Source organism: Corvus hawaiiensis, chromosome 18 (assembly GCF_020740725.1).
Source record: "Corvus hawaiiensis isolate bCorHaw1 chromosome 18, bCorHaw1.pri.cur, whole genome shotgun sequence".
Lineage (NCBI taxonomy): Eukaryota > Metazoa > Chordata > Aves > Passeriformes > Corvidae > Corvus > Corvus hawaiiensis.
In genome coordinates, this window is record NC_063230.1 from 6541065 (window position 1) to 6565273 (window position 24209).

General features: G+C 58.3%; 1 protein-coding gene, 1 long non-coding RNA gene and 1 gene segment (V, D, J or C); all 3 read left to right on the plus strand.

The window, feature by feature from the left end:
* The window catches only part of LOC125335199 (immunoglobulin lambda-1 light chain-like), a 60838-nt gene that overhangs the window by 33218 nt on the left and 3411 nt on the right, over positions 1 to 24209 (plus strand). Inside the window, exons 1-2 of one of the 7 annotated variants that reach the window (XM_048322629.1) lie at positions 22494 to 22583; positions 22718 to 23012. The exons of 4 other annotated variants lie outside the window; for them this stretch is intronic. In XM_048322629.1, the coding sequence (XP_048178586.1) occupies positions 22538 to 22583; positions 22718 to 23012 (341 nt within the window). In that variant the 5' untranslated portion in view covers positions 22494 to 22537. Of the gene's footprint in view, positions 1 to 22493; positions 22584 to 22717; positions 23013 to 24209 lie in introns of those variants that run through there. 2 more of the 7 variants (XM_048322634.1, XM_048322636.1) reach the window with 2 other exon arrangements.
* On the plus strand, positions 7576 to 22418 carry LOC125335487. The segment is given in 6 exon segments: positions 7576 to 7655; positions 15371 to 15498; positions 17914 to 18036; positions 18939 to 18984; positions 22187 to 22194; positions 22293 to 22418. Coding segments are annotated over 6 exon segments (477 nt in total).
* LOC125335209 lies at positions 10259 to 12858 on the plus strand. Of its 2 annotated transcripts, none has more exons than XR_007207378.1 (2): positions 10259 to 10309; positions 12823 to 12858. It is a non-coding gene; the product is annotated as an uncharacterized LOC125335209 (long non-coding RNA). The 2 variants fall into 2 exon arrangements; XR_007207377.1 differs by lacking the exon at positions 10259 to 10309 and adding an exon at positions 10899 to 10961.

Here is a 24209-nt window from a genome sequence, read left to right on the forward strand (position 1 = left end):
AGCTGTGGTGTGGCTACTTGTTCTTGCCCTGAAAATGTCTTGTTCTGTGGTTGCTCAGAGGAGCTGGGACAATCCCTGTCATGATCTCTGGACATTCTGGTCCCTGCCAGTCCCTGCCAGTTCAGGGCTGATGCCAACTCATCTCTGGTGACAGCACCTGTGCCAAAGGACCCTGTGTCTGTGTGAGAGGCTCTCCCCTGTGAGCACGGGCTGCCGTGGGCAGGGTGCCTCACAGAAACCCTGAAGGTTGTGGCCAGGGCTGGAGGAATGTCTGCACCTGGTGGAAGCCGTGGCAGGGGTGAGAGGCAGCGAGGGCAGAGTCCTGTGCCGGGCTGGGCTCTGGGTTCCTGCAGTGCTGTCCCTGAGGCCCTTCTGGTCCCCACACGGTGTCAGTGTGGCCCCGCTGCACAGTGCTGAGGCTCACGGGGCGCGCAGGAGGCAAAGGGGCTGTGGCCAGCCGGGTGCCAGCGGGTGCCAGCGAGGTGCAGAGCAGCCCCGCAGGCTCCTTGGCGGCTGCCGTGGGCCGTGCTGTGGGCAGGAGGCAGAGGGGCTGCCCCTGGCCGGACAAGGGTGGACGTGCTACGTGCTGGGGACTGGTACAAACCCCGGCCCAGCTCCACCCACGGTTGCTGCAAAGCTGCTGGAGACCCTCAGCTCACCTTGAATTTGGAGGAACTGGGGGCTTGAATTTCCTTAGTGTTGTGGAGCCTTGAAGCTCCTGGTCTTGGTGTGGTTCCCATTCCCTTTCAAAGGCCCATTTCTCTGCTCCACAGCTCTCTTGAGGCAATTCAGAGAGGCCCAGGGTGGCAGCCTCGACTGAAGCAGGATGTGGTTTTCCCAGCTGCTCTGTCCCTGCTGCTGATCAGCGCCCAGGGAGCACAGTGCCCCGGGACCAGCATCTCCAACCAGCCTTGGGTGCTCGAGGGCAGCTGGATGTGTCCCCATGGCCAGGCGGGGCTGTCCCCTGCTCTGTGCACAGGAGCTCCTGGTGCAGCGAGGCCATGGTCCTACTGGGCAGGAACAGGCTCGGGGTGGTCCCTGGCTCAGCTGAGAGCTCATCAGCCATGCTGGGGAAGGAGCAGGCAGCCCAGAGCGATCTTTGGTGGGCCAGAGGTGCCTGCAGTATGTGGGGGTAGCAGTGGGACAGGAGCTCCAGGGACCATTGGGGGCCACGTATCCATGGAGGGCCTGTGCCTGGGCAGGTGGGGAGCTCAAAGTCCAGCCAGGGTTCAAGGCACAGCCCCATTAGGCTGAGGACATGGAGCTGGTGGGACTGCACCATGGCCTGGGCCCTTCTCCTCCTTGCAGTGCTTGCCCACAGCTCAGGTGCCATGGCCAGACTTGCTGGGCCAGGACAGGGCCTTTGGGCACAGGGGCCTCATCCTCTTCCTTGGGGAGGTCTGTGCCCCTGGGACACTGACTGACCCCCATCTTCTCCCCTCTCTCCTCTCCCTCTCCAGGTTCCCTGGTCCGGGCAGCAGCAGCGAGTCAGCCGTCCTCGCTATCAGCAAATGTGGCAGACATGTTCAGGATCACCTGCTCGGGGAGTAGCAGCAGCTTTGGCTATGCCTGGTACCAGCAGAAGGTCCCTGGCAGTGGCCCTGTCACTGTGATGTACAGCGATGACAAGAGACCCTCAGGCATCCCTTTGTGATTCTCTGGATCCTGGTCCAACAACGTGGGCACGTTAACCATCACTGGGCAAGGATGAGGCTGTCTGTCACAGTGATGTCCAGGAGGGCAGTGCTGGTCAGCAGCCCAGTGCCCTGCAGGGGGGCCATGGCTGGTTGCTCTGTGTTGCTTGTTACTGTCTGCTGTGCTCGGTGATGCTGCAGGTGGAGCTGAAGGATACGAAAGTGACACAATTCCTGGATGGTGCAGACCTGTGGCTTGGAAGTTCTACCCAAAAATACCAGTGACTGTTGTTTTGTTCATTCCCTCCTGACTGTTTTATTTCCCATCTCCCTGCGTGCAGAAGGCCGTGCTCCAGGGGCACTGCCTGGCTCCTCTCTTGTTCAACAATCAGTATGGCTGGTTCCAGCAGAAGGTCACTGCCACTGCCCTTGTCTTTGTGATCTACGGGAATGACAAGAGACCCTCGGGCATCCCTTTCGTGATTCTCTGGATCCACATCCAGCTCCACGGGCACGTTAACCATCACTGGGGTCCAGGCCGAGGATGAGGCTGTCTATTTCTGTGGTGGCTGGGTCAGCAGCAGTGCTGGTGACAAAGATTTTCAAGTGAGGTAGAGAGGAATTAAAAATGGACACTTTCTGTCCTTCTCATGGCCAAGCAGAGTTGTGGATGTGAGACTGGAGCAAAATTTTGTCTCCTCCACGACCATGGCTCTTAATTTCGCCCATTTTGTGTCCTCGAGAGTGGGAGGTGACTTTGTGGCTGGTGCTCAGTGTCCTGCTCGCTACAAAACCCATAGCGTGGCTTTGTCTCCCACTGTCCTCTGACCTCCTATGAATGACCATGTCTTCCTGCTGCTGCCTCTGTGCTGGGATACCTGGGGCTGGGCTCTGCTCCCCACTTGTGCCTGTGGCCATTTTCCATGTCTGTTCTCCTCTGACTGTGGCATTCCCTGTAACCTTATCCAGGCAGGTCTGTGCTCCTGGGACTCAGTCAGAGTCCTGGCTTCTCCCCTCTCTCCTCTCCCTCTCCAGGTTCCCTGGTCCAGCAGCATCACTGAATCAGCCGTCCTCGGTGTCAGCCAACGTGGGAGAGACGGTCAGGATCACCTGCTCTGGGGCTAGCAGCAGCAGCGATTATGGCTGGTTCCAGCAGAAGGTCCCTGGCAGTGGCCCTGTCACTGTGATCTACAACGATAACAACAGACCCTCAGGCATCCCCTCGCGATTCTCTGCATCCATATCCGGTTCCTCGGCCACGTTAACCATCACTGGGGTCCAGGCTGAGGACGAGGCTGTCTATTTCTGTGGTAGCAATGACGGCAGCAGTGATGCTGATGTGGGTGACGAAGCCAGTGAGTAATGGGGAAGTGAGGCACAGAACCCAGTGTCAACAGAGGAAGGTTTTGAGCCATTTTTCCTCATGGCCAAACACACTGGAGTTGAGGCAGGCCCCTGTCCCCTGCCCGAGGACATGACCGTGCACAACAAGGCACAGGAGATGACTCTTTCCCCTGTCCCTATAATAGGAATGGCACTGCCTCATCCCCAGCCCTGTTACCTTTTGCTTTGCTACCCCTCTTGCTGCTCTGCTGCTGAAGCTGCCGCTGCTGCATTGCTCTGGGCCAGCCTGGGCTCTGATTGCCCCAAGTTTCTGTAGCCATGACCAGGTCCCTCTCCCTCAGAGGGTGATGTTCTACTGCTCTGATGCTGCCAGTTCTCCTTCCAGGCCCATGGGTCTCTAATCTTCTGCTCTATCTTGAGGCTGTGTCCCACTGTGGCACCAGAACCACTGGACACAGGAGCACTGTTGCACTGCCTGGGCAGGCCTGTGCTCCTGAGGAAATGCCTGACCCTTCTGGTGTTCCCCCTCTCCCTCTCCAGGCTCCCTGGCGTAGGCAGGATCACTGAGTCAGCCATCCTCAAGTCAGCCAAATCGTCAAGATCACCTGCTCTGGGAGCAGCAACAACTATGGCTGGTACCAGCAGAAGGTCCCTGGCAGTGGCCCTGTCACTGTGATCTATCTTAATGATAGGAGACCCTCGGGCATCCCTTCACAGTTCTCTGGATCCACATCCGGCACCACGGGCACGTTAACCATCACTGGGGTCCAGGCCGAGGACGAGGCTGTCTATTTCTGTGGTAGCAGGGATAGCAGCAGCTATGCTGGTGAAGTGACAGATTTTCAAATGAGGTGCAGAGGAATTAAAAATGGAGATTTTCAGTCCTTCTCATGACCAAACAGAGTTATGGATGTGGGGCTGGGGCAGGTTTTTGTCTCCTCTGCATGACCATGGCTATGAATTCCATTTTTTGTCCCAGAGAACAGGAGGTGACTTTGTGGCTGGGAACCATTGTCCTTGTCCCTACAAAACTCATGGTATAGCTGTGTTCCCAACCTCACTGCCTCTTGCCACTGTTAACCATGTCCTCCAGCATCTGCCAGAGCTGCTTCTCTGCTGAGATGCCTTGGCCGGGGCTCTACTCCTCAAATATGCTGGTGACCGTATCTGGGTCCATTCTCTTCTGAGTGTTGCCTTCCTTTAACCTTGCTCCCCAGGCAGGTCTGTGCTCCTGGGACACTGACTGAGCCCCATCTTTTCCCCTCTCTCCTCTCCCTCTCCAGGTTGCCTGGTCCAGGCAGCAGCAGTGACTCAGCCGTCCTCGCTGTCAGCCAACGTGGGAGACACTGTCAAGATCACCTGCTCTGGTAGCAGCTACAGCTATTATGGCTGGTATCAGCAGAAGGTCCCTGGCAGTGGCCCTGTCACTGTGATCTATGAAAACACCAAGAGACCCTCAGGCATCCCTTCGCGATTCTCCGGATCCACATCCGGCTCCTCGAACACGTTAACCATCACTGGGGTCCAGGCCGAGGACGAGGCTGTCTATTTCTGTGGTAGTGCTGACAGCAGCAGTGCTGGCTATGTTGTATAGTGACAACAAGAAGTAGGAAGTGAGGATTCCAAAGCTTTCCAGACTCCAAAACTAAAGAAGAGTTCAGCCCTCCTCCCTCCTGGCTGGCTATGGGGCAGGTCCCTGTCCCCTCTGTACAGAAATGGCTGCAAATGTCCTTCTTTCATCATCCCACAGAACTGGAGGCTCTCTTGCTCTCCCTCATGTCTGAAGGTCATTGTCCTTATCCCTACAAAGATCAGTGTGGCTTCATTCCCAAACTCATCACTTCTTGCTACTGATGACCATGTCCTCCTCCTGCTGCCTCTGTGCTGGGACGCCTTGGGCTGTGTCACTGTGATCTATGGCAGCAACAACAGACCCTCAGGCATCCCTTCACAGTTCTCTGCATCCATATCCGGCTCCTTGGCCACATTAACCATCACTGGGGTCCAGGCCAAGGACGAGGCTGTCTATTCCTGTGGTAGCTGGTACAGCAGCAGTGCTGCTGGTGGGGGTGATGAACCAGTGAGTAATGGGGACGTGAGGCACAGAACCCAGTGTCAACAGAGGAAGGTTTTGAGCCATTTTTCCTCATGGCCAAACACACTGGAGTTGAGGCAGGTCCCCTGCCCGAGGACATGACCGTGCACAACAAGGCACAGGAGGTGACTCTTTCCCCTGTCCCTATAATAGGAATGGCACTGCCTCATCCCCAGCCCTGTTACCTTTTGCTTTGCTACCCCTCTTGCTGCTCTGCTGCTGAAGCTGCCGCTGCTGCATTGCTCTGGGCCAGCCTGGGCTCTGATTGCCCCAAGTTTCTGTAGCCATGACCGGCTCCCTCTCCCTCAGAGGGTGATGTTCTACTGCTCTGATGCTGCCAGTTCTCCTTCCAGGGCCATGGGTCGCTAATCTTCTGCTCTATCTTGAGGCTGTGTCCCACTGTGGCACCAGAACCACTGGACACAGGAGCACTGTTGCACTGCCTGGGCAGGCCTGTGCTCCTGAGGAAATGCCTGACCCTTCTGGTGTTCCCCCTCTCCCTCTCCAGGCTCCCTGGCGTAGGCAGGATCACTGAGTCAGCCATCCTCAAGTCAGCCAAACCGTCAAGATCACCTGCTCTGGGAGCAGCAACAACTATGGCTGGTACCAGCAGAAGGTCCCTGGCAGTGGCCCTGTCACTGTGATCTATCTTAATGATAGGAGACCCTCGGGCATCCCTTCACAGTTCTCTGGATCCACATCCGGCACCACGGGCACGTTAACCATCACTGGGGTCCAGGCCGAGGACGAGGCTGTCTATTTCTGTGGTAGCAGGGACAGCAGCAGCTATGCTGGTGAAGTGACAGATTCAGATGACCAAGTAGAGTTGTGGGTGTGGGGCTGGGGCAGGTTTTTGTCTCCTCTGCATGACCATGGCTATGAATTCCATTTTTTGTCCCAGAGAACAGGAGGTGACTTTGTGGCTGGGGACCATTGTCCTTGTCCCTACAAAACTCATGGTATAGCTGTGTTCCCAACCTCACTGCCTCTTGCCACTGTTAACCATGTCCTCCAGCATCTGCCAGAGCTGCTTCTCTGCTGAGATGCCTTGGCTGGGGCTCTACTCCTCAAATATGCTGGTGACCGTATCTGGGTCCATTCTCTTCTGACTGTGGCCTTCCCTTTAACCTTGCTCCCCAGGCAGGTCTGTGCTCCTGGGACACTGACTGAGCCCCATCTTTTCCCCTCTCTCCTCTCCCTCTCCAGGTTGCCTGGTCCAGGCAGCAGCAGTGAGTCAGCCATCCTCGCTGTCAGCCAACGTGGCAGAGACTGTCAGGATCACCTGCTCTGGTGGTAGCAGCAACTACTATGGCTGGTATCAGCAGAAGGCCCCTGGCAGTGGCCCTGTCACTGTGATCTACAACGATAACAACAGACCCTCGGGCATCCCTTCGCGATTCTCCGGATCCACATCCGGCTCCTCGAACACGTTAACCATCACTGGGGTCCAGACCGAGGACGAGGCTGTCTATTTCTGTGGTGGTCAGGACAGCAGCAGTGATGCTGCCACGGTGACATGCAGCAATGGGGAAGTGATGCAAAAACCTCCTGCTATTGCTGCTTGCTGCTTCCCAGACGCAATGGGGAGCAGCATCTGTGCCTTTGTAGCAGTTCCTGCCATGGGACATGTGCTCTGCTCCAGCAGGTCCCCTCTGTGCTTCTCGCAGGGAGACAACCCTGCAGCCCTGCCCTGCCCATGCCGGATGAGCTCCTGGTGCCCTGAGTACCCTGGGGACAGCATAGTCAGGGACTGGGAGGGTCCTGGGGGAGAGGGAATTTCCTGGGCTGCAGCCGCTCTTTGTCTGGGTTGGGACTGCCAAAGATAGCCACAATCCCTGTGCCCCGAGTCAGAGCAGGGCTGACCAGGGGCTGCCCCAGCTCTGGCTGCCTCTGCTGAGCACCAGCACCTTGGGCTCATGATCAGCTCATGGGGAGGCATTGCTGGACCCCGGGGCTCGGTGCTGGCCTGCTCCCATTGTTCTGGGGTGTGAATGTCTGGGAAGAGCAAAAATCTTGGTCTTGAGTGGTGGATCTCAGCTGTCAGAAGAAGAGTCAGGGCACAAAAGCAGGAGAGCAAGGGGGTATTTTAGGGGCCTGGAACACTCATGGGAGGAAAAAATGGCAAAAATAAGTTGGGCAATTGTGGAGCTTGGCATTATTCCAGCCCCATCACTGGGAGCTGCAGGTGATCCTGTATGCCCTTCCCCTGTGCCCAGCTCTCCCTTCTCCTTAGGCACTGCAGCCACTCAGCCTGGTCTGGGGACAGGGGCGTCTGTGCTGTTGGGTTTCAGGCTCAGAGCAGGGAGGTGTCCCCGCTCTGTGCCTGGGGACAAGCCCTGCTGCATCTGGGGCGGAGGGGCTGGGTGTGGAGCGGGGAGGGATGTGCGGAGAGAGGTGCAGGCAGGATCCGGCCGTGCCCGCAGGGTTGGATTTGCATGGAGGGGACGTGTCCTGGGCGGGCAGGGGCTTAAAAGGGAGTCAGGGTCCACGGCACAGCCCCATCATTCTGGGGACACTGAGCTGGTGGGGTTGAACCATGGCCTGGGTCCCTCTTCTCCTCGTGGTGCTCGCCCACAGCACAGGTGCCATGGCCAGACTCGCTGTGCCTGGACGGGGCCTTTGGGCACAGGGGCCCCATCCTGCTGCCCAGGCAGGTCTGTGCCCCTGGGACACTGACTGACCCCCGTCTTCTCCCCTCTCTTCTCTCCCTCTCCAGGTTCCCTGGTCCAGGCAGCGCTGACTCAGCCATCCTCGCTGTCAGCCAACGTGGGAGAGACGGTCAAGATCACCTGCTCTGGGGGTAGCAGCAGCGATGGCTATGGCTGGTATCAGCAGAAGGTCCCTGGCAGTGGCCCTGTCACTGTGATCTACTACAATGACAAGAGACCCTCGGGCATCCCTTCGCGATTCTCCGGATCGAAGTCCGGCTCCACGGGCACGTTAACCATCACTGGGGTCCAGGCCGAGGACGAGGCTGTCTATTTCTGTGCTGGCTATGACAGCAGCAGTGGCAGCTGGAATGGTGATAGAGAGAGATGTGGAAATGAGGTACGGAGGAGTTAAAGATGGACCCTCTGTGCCCTCTCTCTCAGGGCTGAGCAGAGCTGTGGGCTTGAGGCAGCTTTGTGCCCCCACTCCATGGCCATTGGCTGTGAATGGCCTCCTGCTTGCCCCATGCTGTGCAGGAGGTGACCCTGCTGCTGTGCAGTGCCTGGCATTGCTTTGCCATCAGCCCCATCACCTCATGCTCCTGCCAGCCACAGCCTCTTGCTCGGCCAGGTCTCCTCATGGGGTCCTGGCCTTGGGCTCAGGCCTTGGGCTCAGCCTGGGGCAGTGATCCCTCTGTTCCATCAGGACCTTCTGGCACAGGAGCCCTGTCCTGCAGCTCAGAGAGGGCTGTTCTGGGGCACTGACTGACTCCCTTTTTTCCCCTCTCCCTCTCCACATTCCCTGGTCCAGGAAGCATCTCTTGAGTCAGCCGTCCTCAGTGTCAGCCAATGCTGGAGAAACCATCAAAATCTCCTGCTCCGAGGGTATCACTGGCTATGCCTGGTCCCTGGCAGTGCTGCTGTCACTGTGACCTAGGATAGCACCAAAGGGCCCTCAGTGCTGCTGCAGGACACTGAAGTGACATGGCTCCTGGAAGTGAAGAGCTGTGGTGTGGCTACTTGTTCTTGCCCTGAAAATGTCTTGTTCTGTGGTTGCTCAGAGGAGCTGGGACAATCCCTGTCATGATCTCTGGACATTCTGGTCCCTGCCAGTCCCTGCCAGTTCAGGGCTGATGCCAACTCATCTCTGGTGACAGCACCTGTGCCAAAGGACCCTGTGTCTGTGTGAGAGGCTCTCCCCTGTGAGCACGGGCTGCCGTGGGCAGGGTGCCTCACAGAAACCCTGAAGGTTGTGGCCAGGGCTGGAGGAATGTCTGCACCTGGTGGAAGCCATGGCAGGGGTGAGAGGCAGCGAGGGCAGAGTCCTGTGCCGGGCTGGGCTCTGGGTTCCTGCAGTGCTGTCCCTGAGGCCCTTCTGGTCCCCACACGGTGTCAGTGTGGCCCCGCTGCACAGTGCTGAGGCTCACGGGGCGCACAGGAGGCAAAGGGGCTGTGGCCAGCCGGGTGCCAGCGGGTGCCAGCGAGGTGCAGAGCAGCCCCGCAGGCTCCTTGGCGGCTGCCGTGGGCCGTGCTGTGGGCAGGAGGCAGAGGGGCTGCCCCTGGCCGGACAAGGGTGGACGTGCTACGTGCTGGGGACTGGTACAAACCCCGGCCCAGCTCCACCCACGGTTGCTGCAAAGCTGCTGGAGACCCTCAGCTCACCTTGAATTTGGAGGAACTGGGGGCTTGAATTTCCTTAGTGTTGTGGAGCCTTGAAGCTCCTGGTCTTGGTGTGGTTCCCATTCCCTTTCAAAGGCCCATTTCTCTGCTCCACAGCTCTCTTGAGGCAATTCAGAGAGGCCCAGGGTGGCAGCCTCGACTGAAGCAGGATGTGGTTTTCCCAGCTGCTCTGTCCCTGCTGCTGATCAGCGCCCAGGGAGCACAGTGCCCCGGGACCAGCATCTCCAACCAGCCTTGGGTGCTCGAGGGCAGCTGGATGTGTCCCCATGGCCAGGCGGGGCTGTCCCCTGCTCTGTGCACAGGAGCTCCTGGTGCAGCGAGGCCATGGTCCTACTGGGCAGGAACAGGCTCGGGGTGGTCCCTGGCTCAGCTGAGAGCTCATCAGCCATGCTGGGGAAGGAGCAGGCAGCCCAGAGCGATCTTTGGTGGGCCAGAGGTGCCTGCAGTATGTGGGGGTAGCAGTGGGACAGGAGCTCCAGGGACCATTGGGGGCCACGTATTCATGGAGGGCCTGTGCCTGGGCAGGTGGGGAGCTCAAAGTCCAGCCAGGGTTCAAGGCACAGCCCCATTAGGCTGAGGACATGGAGCTGGTGGGACTGCACCATGGCCTGGGCCCTTCTCCTCCTTGCAGTGCTTGCCCACAGCTCAGGTGCCATGGCCAGACTTGCTGGGCCAGGACAGGGCCTTTGGGCACAGGGGCCTCATCCTCTTCCTTGGGGAGGTCTGTGCCCCTGGGACACTGACTGACTCCCATCTCCTCCCCTCTCTCCTCTCCCTCTCCAGGTTCCCTGGTCCAGGCAGCAGCAGCGAGTCAGCCGTCCTCGCTATCAGCAAATGTGGCAGACATGTTCAGGATCACCTGCTCGGGGAGTAGCAGCAGCTTTGGCTATGCCTGGTACCAGCAGAAGGTCCCTGGCAGTGGCCCTGTCACTGTGATCTACAGCAATGACAAGAGACCCTCAGGCATTCCTTTGCGATTCTCTGGATCCTGGTCCATCAACGTGGGCACGTTAATCATCAGTGGGGTCCAAGCTGAGGACGAGGCTGTCTGTTTCTGTGGTGGTGCTGACAGCAGCAGTGGCAGCTATGGTGTGTGGTGACAATGAGTACCTGTAAGTGAGTCAGACTCCAAAACCAGAGGAAAGATTTTGGCCCTTCTCCCTCCTGGCTGGATGTGCAGCTGAGGCAGAATCGTGTCCCTTCTGCATGGCCACAGAAGGGAATGTCCTGTCTTTGGTGTCGCACAGATCAGGAGCTGACTTTGCAGCTGGGGCCCATTGTCCCGGTCCCAACAAAGCTCTTGGTGCAGCTGTGTTCCTCACAGCCTCTTGCTACTGATGATCATGTCCCCACATGCTGCCAGAGCTGCCTGTGTGCAGCCATTCTGCAATGGGCTGGGCTCTGCTCCTGCAATGGGCCCGGGACCATGTCCCTGTCTGTTCTGGCCATGACAGTTGCATTCCCTGTAACCTTGCCCAGGGAGACCTGTGCTCCTGGGAGACTGTCAGGATCACCTGGTCTGGGAGTAGCTACAGCAACTATGCCTGGTTCCAGCAGAAGGTCCCTGGCATTGCCCCTGTCACTGTGATCTACTGGAATGACAGGAGACCCTCAGGCATCCCCTCACAATTCTCCGGATCCAAGTCCGGCTCCACGGGCACGTTAACCATCACTGGGGTCCAGGCCGAGGACGAGGCTGTCTATTTCTGTGGTGGTGATGACAGCAGCAGTGGTGCTGCACGGTGCCACAGAGCAATGGGGAAGTGATACAAAAGCCTCCCAGCTCAGGTGTCTCTTACAGTCCCAGGAGCATGCCCATCCCCTGTCATTTGGGGAAGGGATGACCTCCCAGCAGCCCTGTCCCTGCACACTGCTCCAGGGCCAAGGTCCCTCTGTGCTCCTCAGCTGGTGCCCGGGGCCAGGCCAGCTGCCTCCCAGCACAGCTGCCAGCCCTGCTTTGCCACAAGCCCCTGGACATCACCGCAGGGGGCTCAGCCTTGTGGCCCCAGCAGTGAGAGCTAGGGACATGCCATGGGCCAGGGTGCTGGGACAAAGCTTTGCCTTCAAAGCTGGGAAGGGACATTTCCCATGGGCACAGGAGCTCTGGGCACACTCTTGAGGCTGCTGGGGCAGATCAGAGCTGGTAAGGGAATGCTCTGTTGTGCTGCAAGAGGAGCTGCTGGGCTAAGGCTGCATTGGCTGTGTCTGCTCAGTGCCAGCCCACTGGGCTCATGTTCAGCCTGTTCAGGAGCCCAAGCACCTCTGGCCCTCGGGGAAGCCCCTGACCAGGGACAATGTGCCACTATGACCCCACAACAACAAGGAGCCTGAACCCATCCCCATCCTGTGTTGCCTGAGCAGCTGGCACCTGGCTGGCCTTGCCCCCTCCTCGCCGTGTTATTCATCCCTGGTGCAGGTGTCCTGGCCAGACTCACTGTGCCCAGCTGGGGACTGAGCACAGGGATGCTATCCCTGTTGCACTGCCTGGGGAGATCTGTGTTCCCAGGTCACTTACTCACCCCCTGTCCTCCCCTCTGTCCTCTCCCTCTCCAGGTTCCCTGGTCCAGGCAGCAGCAGTGAGTCAGCCATCCTCGCTGCCAGCCAACGTGGGAGACACGGTCAGGATCACCTGCTCTGGGGCTAGCAGCAGCTTTGGCTATGCCTGGTTCCAGCAGAAGGTCCCTGGCAGTGCCCCTGTCACTGTGATCTATGCTAATGACAACAGACCCTCGGGCATCCCTTCGTGATTGGATCCACATCCAGCTCCACGGGCACGTTAACCATCACTGAGGTCCAAGCCGAGGATGAGGCTGTCTATTTCTGTGGCAACTGGGACAGCAGCAGTGCTGGTGACAAAGATTTTCTAGTGAGGTACAGAGGAATTAAAAATGGACACTTTCTGTCCTTCTCATGGCCAAGCAGAGTTGTGGATGTGAGACTGGAGCAAGATTTTGTCTCCTCCACGTGACCATGGCTCTTAATTTCACCCATTTTGTGTCCTCGAGAGTGGGAGGTGACTTTGTGGCTGGTGCTCACTGTCCTGCTTGCTACAAAACCCATAGCGTGGCTTTGTCTCCCACTGTCCTCTGACCTCCTATGAATGACCATGTCTTCCTGCTGCTGCCTCTGTGCTGGGATACCTGGGGCTGGGCTCGGCTCCCCACTTGTGCCTGTGGCCATTTTCCATGTCTGTTCTCCTCTGACTGTGGCATTCCTTGTAACCTTATCCAGGCAGGTCTGTGCTCCTGGGACTCAGTCAGAGTCCTGGCTTCTCCCCTCTCTCCTCTCCCTCTCCAGGTTCCCTGGTCCAGCAGCATCACTGAATCAGCCGTCCTCGGTGTCAGCCAACGTGGGAGAGACGGTCAGGATCACCTGCTCTGGGGCTAGCAGCAGCAGCGATTATGGCTGGTTCCAGCAGAAGGTCCCTGGCAGTGGCCCTGTCACTGTGATCTACAACGATAACAACAGACCCTCGGGCATCCCTTCGCGATTCTCCGGATCCGGGTCCGGCTCCTCGAACACGTTAACCATCACTGGGGTCCAGGCCGAGGACGAGGCTGTCTATTTCTGTGGTAGCAATGACGGCAGCAGTGATGCTGCCACAGTGGCTCAGAGGATTGCTGAAGTGATAGAAAAACCTTCTACTGTGGCAGAGTTCAGTGATGAGTCCCTACATTCCAGTGTCATGCATCAGGGTAGAGCTGCCTTCCTTACTGAACCCTGTCTTCTCCTGTCTCCTTCTCCAGCTCTCCTGGCCCAGGCAGTATTGCAAGTCAGCCATCCTTGGTGTCAGCCAGCCTCAGAGAAACTGTAAAGATCAGCTGCTCGGGGTTTGGCAGTAGCTAGACTTGTGCTGGCTGGTCCAAGCAGAGGGTCCCTGGCAGTGCCCCTGTCACTACAGCAACAAGATACCCTCGAGCATCACGTTGCGATTTCCCTTGTCTGCCTCTATGGCCAAAGGAGCAGCATGGAAAGGCAGAGGCCGGTCTGGGAAGAGTGGTGTGGAGAGGTGTGTGCAGGTGTGTGGGGCTGGGCAGGCTGGGCACTGGCCCTCGTGCTCCAGAGGCTGCAGGATGCAGAGCCCTTGTGTTCCCTGGGGTGCTGCTGACAAGGGGGAGCGTCACTGGTGCTGGGGCAGTGCCTGCAGTGGGGGTGCTGTGGAAGCTCAGCACTGGTGGGGGGCCATGGGCTTGTCTGGGGCAGCTGCAGGCACGGAGACCTGCGCAGAAGCCCTTGTGTGGGAAGGGAGTGGATGGAGGAGCTGATCTTGGCTAAGGTTGAGGGGCCTCTGCCCAGACAACTCGATGAAGCCTAGCATAGTCCTGTGGCATCTGAGAGACACTGGCTTGTGGTGTCTGAGCATGGAGCAGGACGTGCTGAGTGGCCAAGGAAGCAGGTGGCCTGGAGCAATCTTGCTGCATTGGTGGGCTAGAGAGAAGGGGAGGAGTGGGACAGGAGCTGTCAGGAAATGTTAGGGGCCACATTTCCATGAAGGACCTGTGCCAGGAGAGCAGGCACATAAGAGGGTGTTGGTTGCCACAATGTGAGGACATGGAGCTGGTGGGATTGTGCCATGGCCTGGGCCCCTCCTATCCTCGTGGTGCTCGCCCACAGCTCAGGTGTCATGGCCAGACTTGCGGTGCCTGGATGGGGCTTCTGGGCACAGGGGCCCTGTCCTGGTGCCCAGGCAGATCTGTGCCCCTGGGACACTGACTGACCCCCATCTTCTCCCCTCTCTCCTCTCCCTCTCCAGGTTCCCTGGTCCAGGCAGCAGTAGTGAGTCAGCCATCCTCGCTGTCAGCCAACGTGGGAGAGACCATAAGGATCACCTGCTCCAGTAGCAGCAGCAGCTATCCTTATTCTGGCTGGCATCAGCAGAAGGTCCCTGACAGTGCCCCTGTCACTGTGATCTACACCAATGACAAGAGACCCTCAGGCATCCGTTTGCGATTCTCTGGATCCTGGTCCAGCAACGTGGGCACGTCAACCATCACTGGGCTCCAAGCTGAGGACGAGGCTGTCTGTTTCTGTGGTGGTGCTGACAGCAGCAGTGGCAGCTATGGTGTGTGGTGACAATGAGTACCTGTAAGTGAGTCAGACTCCAAAACCAGAGGAAAGATTTTGGCCCTTCTCCCTCCTGGCTGGATGTGCAGCTGAGGCAGAATTGTGTCCCTTCTGCATGGCCACAGAAGGGAATGTCCTGTCTTTGGTGTCGCACAGATCAGGAGCTGACTTTGCAGCTGGGGCCCATTGTCCTGGTCCCAACAAAGCTCTTGGTGCAGCTGTGTTCCTCACAGCCTCTTGCTACTGATGATCATGTCCCCACATGCTGCCAGAGCTGCCTGTGTGCAGCCATTCTGCAATGGGCTGGGCTCTGCTCCTGCAATGGGCCTGGGACCATGTCCCTGTCTGTTCTGGCCATGACAGCTGCATTCCCTGTAACCTTGCCCAGGGAGACCTGTGCTCCTGGGAGACTGGCTGATCCCCCTCTCCCCTCTCCCTCTCCAGGTTCCCTGGTCCAGGCAGCGGTTACTCAGCAGCCGTCCTCACTGTCAGCCAACGTGGGAGAGACGGTCAAGATCACCTGCTCTGGTGGCAGCAGCTATGCCTGGTTCCAGCAGAAGGTCCCTGGCATTGCCCCTGTCACTGTGATCTACTGGAATGACGAGAGACCCTCGGGCATCCCCTCGCGATTCTCTGGGTCCTTGTTCGGCTCCACGGGCACGTTAACCATCACTGGGGTCCAGGCCGAGGATGAGGCTGTCTATTTCTGTGGTAACAATGAAGGCAGCAGTGCTGGTCAGCACGGCGGAGGAACCCTCATGCCCTGTGTTCTGTGTGTGTCTCTGGGCCACTCTGGTATCTTGGGATGTTGGGTCCCAGGGCCCCATCCTGCTGCCCAGGCAGGTCTGTGCCCCTGGGACACTGACTGACCCCCGTCTTCTCCCCTCTCTTCTCTCCCTCTCCAGGTTCCCTGGTCCAGGCAGCGCTGACTCAGCAGCCGTCCTCGCTGTCAGCCAACGTGGGAGAGACGGTCAGGATCACCTGCTCTGGGCTTAGCAGCAGCTATGCTTATGCTGGCTGGTATCAGCAGAAGGTCCCTGGCAGTGCCCCTGTCACTGTGATCTATCGTGATAACAGACCCTCGGGCATCCCTTTGCGATTCTCCGGATCCTTGTCCGGCTCCACGGCCACGTTAGCCATCACTGGGGTCCAGGCCGAGGACGAGGCTGTCTATTTCTGTGGTGGTCTTGACAGCAGCTATGTTGGTGTAGTGACAAAGGGAGGTTTTCAAGTGAGGTCGAGAGAAATCTTTTCTACTCACAAACAAGCAGAGTTTTGGATGTTGTATTGGGGCAGGTTTTGTCGCCTCTGCATGACCATGGCTACGCAGGTGCCCCCTTTTGTGTCCCAGAGCACTGGAGGTGACTCTGTGCCTGAGGACCATTGTCCTGGTTCCTACAAAACTGGTGTGGCCTTGTCCCAAATCCCACTGCCTCTTGCTACTGATGACCATGTCCTCCTGCTGCTGCCACCAGAGGTTCCTCTGTGCTGGGATGCCTTGGGGTGCAATGGCCTTGGCTTTGCTCCCCAAATTCACTGGTGGCTGTGGTTGCACCCATTCTCCTCCGACTGTGGCTTTCCCGATCCCCCTACCCAGGAGACTGCCATGTTCCTGGAACACTGAGGGTCCCCCTTTTCTCGCCTCTCTCTTGTCCCTCTCCACATTCCCTGGTCCAGGAAGCATCTCTGAGTCAGCCGTCCTCAGTGTCAGCCAATGCTGGAGAAACCATCAAAATCTCCTGCTCCGAGGGTATCACTGGCTATGCCTGGTCCCTGGCAGTGCTGCTGTCACTGTGATCTAGGATAGCACCAAGGGGCCCTCAGTGCTGCTGCAGGACACTGAAGTGACATGGCTCCTGGAAGTGAAGAGCTGTGGTGTGGCTACTTGTTCTTGCCCTGAAAATGTCTTGTTCTGTGGTTGCTCAGAGGAGCTGGGACAATCCCTATCATGATCTCTGGACATTCTGGTCCCTGCCAGTCCCTGCCAGTTCAGGGCTGATGCCAACTCATCTCTGGTGACAGCACCTGTGCCAAAGGACCCTGTGTCTGTGTGAGAGGCTCTCCCCTGTGAGCACGGGCTGCCGTGGGCAGGGTGCCTCACAGAAACCCTGAAGGTTGTGGCCAGGGCTGGAGGAATGTCTGCACCTGGTGGAAGCCGTGGCAGGGGTGAGAGGCAGCGAGGGCAGAGTCCTGTGCCGGGCTGGGCTCTGGGTTCCTGCAGTGCTGTCCCTGAGGCCCTTCTGGTCCCCACACGGTGTCAGTGTGGCCCCGCTGCACAGTGCTGAGGCTCACGGGGCGCGCAGGAGGCAAAGGGGCTGTGGCCAGCCGGGTGCCAGCGGGTGCCAGCGAGGTGCAGAGCAGCCCCGCAGGCTCCTTGGCGGCTGCCGTGGGCCGTGCTGTGGGCAGGAGGCAGAGGGGCTGCCCCTGGCCGGACAAGAGTGGACGTGCTACGTGCTGGGGACTGGTACAAACCCCGGCCCAGCTCCACCCACGGTTGCTGCAAAGCTGCTGGAGACCCTCAGCTCACCTTGAATTTGGAGGAACTGGGGGCTTGAATTTCCTTAGTGTTGTGGAGCCTTGAAGCTCCTGGTCTTGGTGTGGTTCCCATTCCCTTTCAAAGGCCCATTTCTCTGCTCCACAGCTCTCTTGAGGCAATTCAGAGAGGCCCAGGGTGGCAGCCTCGACTGAAGCAGGATGTGGTTTTCCCAGCTGTGCTGTCCCTGCTGCTGATCAGCGCCCAGGGAGCACAGTGCCCCGGGACCAGGATCTCCAACCAGCCTTGGGTGCTCGAGGGCAGCTGGATGTGTCCCCATGGCCAGGCGGGGCTGTCCCCTGCTCTGTGCACAGGAGCTCCTGGTGCAGCGAGGCCATGGTCCTACTGGGCAGGAACAGGCTCGGGGTGGTCCCTGGCTCAGCTGAGAGCTCATCAGCCATGCTGGGGAAGGAGCAGGCAGCCCAGAGCGATCTTTGGTGGGCCAGAGGTGCCTGCAGTATGTGGGGGGTAGCAGTGGGACAGGAGCTCCAGGGACCATTGGGGGCCACGTATTCATGGAGGGCCTGTGCCTGGGCAGGTGGGGAGCTCAAAGTCCAGCCAGGGTTCAAGGCACAGCCCCATTAGGCTGAGGACATGGAGCTGGTGGGACTGCACCATGGCCTGGGCCCTTCTCCTCCTTGCAGTGCTTGCCCACAGCTCAGGTGCCATGGCCAGACTTGCTGGGCCAGGACAGGGCCTTTGGGCACAGGGGCCTCATCCTTGGGGAGGTCTGTGCCCCTGGGACACTGACTGACTCCCATCTCCTCCCCTCTCTCCTCTCCCTCTCCAGGTTCCCTGGTCCAGGCAGCAGCAGCGAGTCAGCCATCCTCGCTATCAGCAAATGTGGCAGACATGTTCAGGATCACCTGCTCGGGGAGTAGCAGCAGCTCTGGCTATGGCTGGTTCCAGCAGAAGGTCCCTGGCAGTGGCCCTGTCACTGTGATCTACGATAATACCAACAGACCCTCGGGCATCCCTTTGCGATTCTCCGGATCCCAGTCCGGCTCCACGGCCACGTTAACCATCACTGGGGTCCAGGCTGAGGACGAGGCTGTCTATTTCTGTGGTGGCTGGGAGAGCAGTGCTGCTCAGGGTCTTGTTGATGCTGGGGTAATTCTTTCTCTCCTCTTGACTTCTGAACCTTTCCCTGTGTGGGGAAGATCTTCAGAGCATAGGCAGTTCCTACCCTTGGTGCCTGCAGCTATTGTGGCTCTTGCTTTGCAGGGTCTTGCCTGCAATTCTGTCCTCATGCCACATCCCATCTGGTGGCCATGGTGTGCTCAAGATGTCCCCATTGCTTTGTCATGCATTCTAACCACACAGAGCTTCTCACTGCCTGGGGACCCCCTGCCTTGCAGTCCCTGGCTGCTGGCCTGGACGTGGTTCCTGCTGGTCCATGGGCAGGGGTGTCTCCTACTGCCCCAGACTCTGGGTGTCCGCAGCAGGCCACGTCCCCGGGCTGTCCAGCCTCAGTGCCTGGGATGAGGAGTGCCCCAAGGGGCAGTGGGCAGGGAGAGGGTCAGGCTCTTGCTCCAGCAATGCCTCAGGTGTGCCTGGGGTGGGGGCTGCACCCAGGGTGTCCCACATGTGCCTGAAGATAGAGTTCTCCCATTACTCTTCTCCTGCCTGGGGAGGGCTGTGCTGCTGGGGCACTGACTGACACTCCCCCCCCCCCCCCCAAAATATTCTCTTTCTCTCCAGGTTCCCTGGTCCAGCAGCATCGTTGACTCAGCCGTCCTCGCTGTCAGCCAACGTGGGAGACACTGTCAGGATCACCTGCTCTGGGGGTGGCAGCTACTATGGCTGGTATCAGCAGAAGGTCCCTGGCAGTGGCCCTGTCACTGTGATCTATGAAAACACCGAGACCCTCAGGCATCCTTTCGCGATTCTCCGGATCCGGGTCCGGCTCCTCGAACACGTTAACCATCACTGGGGTCCAGGCCGAGGACGAGGCTGTCTATTTCTGTGGTGGTGCTGACAGCAGCAGTGGTGGCTATGTTGTATAGTGACAACAAGAAGTAGAACGTGAGGATTCCAAAGCTTTCCAGACTCCAAAACTAAAGAAAAGAGTTCAGCCCTCCTCCCTCCTGGCTGGCTATGGGGCAGGTCCCTGTCTCCTCTGTACAGAAATGGCTGCAAATGTCCTTCTTTCATCATCCCACAGAACTGGAGGCTCTCTTGCTCTCCCTCATGTCTGAAGGTCATTGTCCTTATCCCTACAAAGATCAGTGTGGCTTCATTCTCAAACTCATCACTTCTTGCTACTGATGACCATGTCCTCCTCCTGCTGCCTCTGTGCTGGGGTGCCTTGGGCTGTGTCACTGTGATCTATGGCAGCAACAACAGACCCTCAGGCATCCCTTCACAGTCCTCTGCATCCATATCCGGCTCCTTGGCCACGTTAACCATCACTGGGGTCCAGGCCAAGGACGAGGCTGTCTATTTCTGTGGTAGCTGGGACAGCAGCAGTGCTGCTGATGTGGGTGACAAAGCCAGTGAGTAATGGGGAAGTGAGGCACAGAACCCAGTGTCAACAGAGGAAGGTTTTGAGCCATTTTTCCTCATGGCCAAACAAAGCTGTGACAGTGGAGTTGAGGCAGGTCCCCTGCCCAAGGACAGGACTGTGCACAACAAGGCACAGGAGGTGACTCTTTCCCCTGTCCCTATAATAGGAATGGCACTGCCTCATCCCCAGCCCTGTTACCTTTTGCTTTGCTACCCCTCTTGCTGCTCTGCTGCTGAAGCTGCCGCTGCTGCATTGCTCTGGGCCAGCCTGGGCTCTGATTGCCCCAAGTTTCTGTAGCCATGACTGGGTCCCTCTCCCTCATTGGACCATTGGGCTCAGGAGCCCTGTGGCACTGCCTGGGCAGGGATGTGCTCCTGGGGCAATGGCTCACCCCCATCTTATTGCCTTTCACCTCTCCCTCTCCAGGCTCCCTTGTCCAGTCAGTCGTCCTCGGTGCCAGCCAACCTGGGACAAACTGTCTGGGTTATGTGCTCTGGGAGCAGCAATGAGTATGGCTGGTTCCAGCAGAAGGTCCCTGGCAGTGCCCCTGTCACTGTGATCTACTGGAATGACAGGAGTCCCTTGGACATCCCTTGGCCATTCTCTGGTTTTGTGTCTGCCTCCAGAGGATCACTGGTGTTCAAGCTGAGGACGAGGTTGTCTATTACTGTGGTAGCTTCGACAGCAGCAGCAGTGCTGATCTCATGGTGAAACCAAGCCACAGGCAAGCGAGATTTTGAGTGTCAAAAAGGCCGGTTTTGGTGCCTCATTCCACTCTGCCGGGCATGACCACCTCTCCAGCTTTGGACTTCTCCTTTCCTTTCCTGGATGTCTTCCCTTTGTGTTCCGTGTCTCAGGGCTGTGACTCTGAGCACGATGTGGCACTGGAGCAGGTTTTCCAGAGAACTTGTGGATGGCCCATGCCTGGAAGTCTTCAAGGCAAAGTTGAATGAGGCTTTGAGCAACCTGGTCCAGTGAAAGGTGTCCCTGCCCATTGCAGGGGTGTTGAACCAGATGGTCTTTAATGTCCCTTCCAACTCAAACCATTCTATGATTCTATGACTGGGTCCCCAGGGATTGGGCCCTGGTGCTGCAGAAGCCCTTGCCTGCGCTCATCCCCACTGCCCAATGTCCATGTGAGGGGCAGAGGAGCCTGGGACAGTGTTAGGAGCTGCAGCCTGTGGAGCTGCCCAAGAACACCTTTGCCACATACCTGCTCCACAGCCTGAGTCCTGCCCAGGGCCCAGCAGCATTGCAGCCACCCTGGCAGCTCAGGGCTGGGCGTGTGGGCATTTGCCAGAACATGGGAGCCTGGGGTACTCGGGCTGGGCATGGAGAGCTTCTGCTGCAGCCCATGGCTCTCATATGGCTCTGGCTTAGCTGTCCCCAGTGTCCATGTCTCTGCAGCAAAACACCTTGACCTGCTCTGGGAGTAGCAACAATGCTTATGGCTGGTACCAGCAGAAGGTCCCTGGCAGTGGCCCTGTCACTGTGATCTACAGCAGCACCAACAGACCCTCGGGCATCCCTTTGCGATTCTCCGGATCCACATCCGGCTCCTCGAACACGTTAACCATCACTGGGGTCCAGACCGAGGATGAGGCTGTCTATTTCTGTGGTGGTCAGGACAGCAGCAGTGATGCTGCCACGGTGACATGCAGCAATGGGGAAGTGATGCAAAAACCTCCTGCTATTGCAGACATCAGTCAGGAGTCTCGGCTGTGCCTGCTTGATGGGGAATTAGGTCCCCACCATGGCCCTGCCCTTGCTGCCCTGCACTGAATGTGGCTGTGCCTGGTGTCCCAGCCTGGCGTCCCCTTAGAGCCCCAGGTCTGTGCCTGTTCCCTGGCATTTTGGGAGGGGATCTACAGCACTTGGGAACACACTCATCTCCATGGCCACATTACCCATGGCTGGCAGAGGAGGAGGAGAAGCAGGAGGAGGCTCTCACTCTTCTGGCTGGGACACCAGTGGTGATCAGGGCCATGGTAACTCCCAGCATGGGAAAAGAAAGACACAAGCCCACTGTTGCTCCAGTGGCACACTCTCAGGTGCTGCTTGCTGCTTCCCAGACACAATGGGGAGCAGCATCTGTGCCTTTGTAGCAGTTCCTGCCGTGGGACATGTGCTCTGCTCCAGCAGGTCCCCTCTGTGCTGCTCGCAGGGAGACAACCCTGCAGCTGTGCCCTGCCCATGCCGGATGGGCTCCTGGTGCCCTGAGTACCCTGGGGACAGCATAGTCAGGGACAGGGAGGGTCCTGGGGGAGAGGGAATTTCCTGGGGTGCAGCCGCTCTTTGTCTGGGTTGGGACTGCCAAAGATGGCCACAATCCCTGTGCCCCGAGTCAGAGCAGGGCTGACCAGGGGCTGCCCCAGCTCTGGCTGCCTCTGCTGAGCACCAGCACCTTGGGCTCATGATCAGCTCATGGGGAGGCCTTGCTGGACCCCGGGGCTCGGTGCTGGCCTGCTCCCATTGTTCTGGGGTGTGAATGTCAGGGAAGAGGAAAAATCTTGGTCTTGAGTGGTGGATCTCAGCTGTCAGAAGAAGAGTCAGGGCACAAAAGCAGGAGAGCAAGGGGGTATTTTAGGGGCCTGGAACACTCATGGGAGGAAAAAATGCCAAAAATAAGTTGGGCAATTGTGGAGCTTGGCATTATTCCAGCCCCATCACTGGGAGCTGCAGGTGATCCTGTATGCCCTTCCCCCGTGCCCAGCTCTCCCTTCTCCTTAGGCACTGCAGCCACTCAGCCTGGTCTGGGGACAGGGGCGTCTGTGCTGTTGGGTTTCAGGCTCAGAGCTGGGAGGTGTCCCCGCTCTGTGCCTGGGGACAAGCCCTGCTGCATCTGGGGCGGAGGGGCTGGGTGTGGAGCGGGGAGGGATGTGCGGAGAGAGGCGCAGGCAGGATCTGGCCGTGACTGCAGGGTCGGATTTGCATGGAGGGGACGTGTCCTGGGCGGGCAGGGGCTTAAAAGGGAGTCAGGGTCCACGACACAGCCCCATCATTCTGGGGACACTGAGCTGGTGGGATTGAACCATGGCCTGGGTCCCTGTTCTCCTCGTGGTGCTCGCCCACAGCACAGGTGCCATGGCCAGACTCGCTGTGCCTGGACGGGGCCTTTGGGCACAGGGGCCCCATCCTGCTGCCCAGGCAGGTCTATGCCCCTGGGACACTGACTGACCCCCGTCTTCTCCCCTCTCTTCTCTCCCTCTCCAGGTTCCCTGGTCCAGGCAGCGCTGAATCAGCCGTCCTCGCTGTCGGCCAACGTGGGAGAGACTGTCAAGATCACCTGCTCTGGTAGCAGCTACAGCTATGGCTGGTATCAACAGAAGGTCCCTGGCAGTGCCCCTGTCACTGTGATCTACAGCAATGACAAGAGACCCTCGGGCATCCCTTCGCGATTCTCCGGATCCAAGTCCGGCTCCACGGCCACGTTAACCATCACTGGGGTCCAGGCCGAGGACGAGGCTGTCTATTTCTGTGGTAGCTATGACAGCAGCAGTACTGCTGCACAGTGACACAGAGCAATGGGGAAGTGGTACAAAAACCTCCTGCCTCAGCCATCCCTTGGAGCCCCAGGACTGTGCCCATCCCCCGTCATTTGAGGAAGTTATGACCTCGCAGCAGCACTGCCATGTCCCATGTATGTCCCATCTGCCTGCAGGCAGATTTGTCCTTTCACTGTTCCCTTGACCACAGAGGGCCATGCTCCACGTCACTGGCTGACCCCCATCTTCTTCTCTCCATCTTCTCCCTCTCCAGGTTCCCTGGTCCAGGCAGTGCTCTGTCAGCTCTACTTGGGGATGGGACAAGCCATCAAAGTCATCTGCTCCACGGATGGCAGCAGCTGTGACTGGTACCAGCCTAAATTTCCTGGCTGTGCCCCTGTCACTGTGATCTACTACAATGACTTGGGACTACTGGACATCCCTTCACGATTCTCCAGATCCCAGTCCAGCTCCATGAGTACAGTACCCATCTCTGGGCTCCAAGCCCAGGACAAGGCTGTCTGTTCATGTGGTAACTACAAGAGTGGCAGTGATAATGTTACCATGGTGAAATGGAGCAATGGAGAAGGGGTACGACGTTCTCCTGCCATGGCAGGGGCCAATTAGGAGTCTCTGCTGTCCCTGTTTGATGGTGGGGCAGGTCCCTGGCACGACCCTGCCCTTTTCTGCCCTGTGGTGAATGTGGCTGTTCCCAGTGACACAGCTCCATCGTTACAGCCCTTTCCTTGTCATTTGTGGATGAGAGCAGATAGGATAGAACTGAGTAGAATATTTCAGATGGAAGAGGCCTTCAATGATCACATAGTCTAACTGCGTGGCCACCTCAGGGATGACCAAAATGTAGGGCATTGTCCAAGTGCCTGTGTAACACTTGCAGGCCTGGGATATCATCTAGCTCTCTAGGAAGCCTGTCCAGCGTTTGCCCACACCCTCAATAAAGAAGTGTCGGGATGACCTCCCAGCAGCCCTGTCCCTGCCCTGTGCTCCAGAGCTACTCCTGATCTCCCTGGCTGGTGCCCAGGGCCCTGCCAGCTGCCTGCCTGCCCAGCTCCCAGCCCAGCTGTGCCAGGAGCTCCTGGACCATCACTGTAGGGGGCTCAGCTCTCTGGAAACGGAGGAGTTAAAGATGGACCCTCTGTGCCCTCTCTCTCAGGGCTGAGCAGAGCTGTGGGCTTGAGGCAGCTTTGTGCCCCCACTCC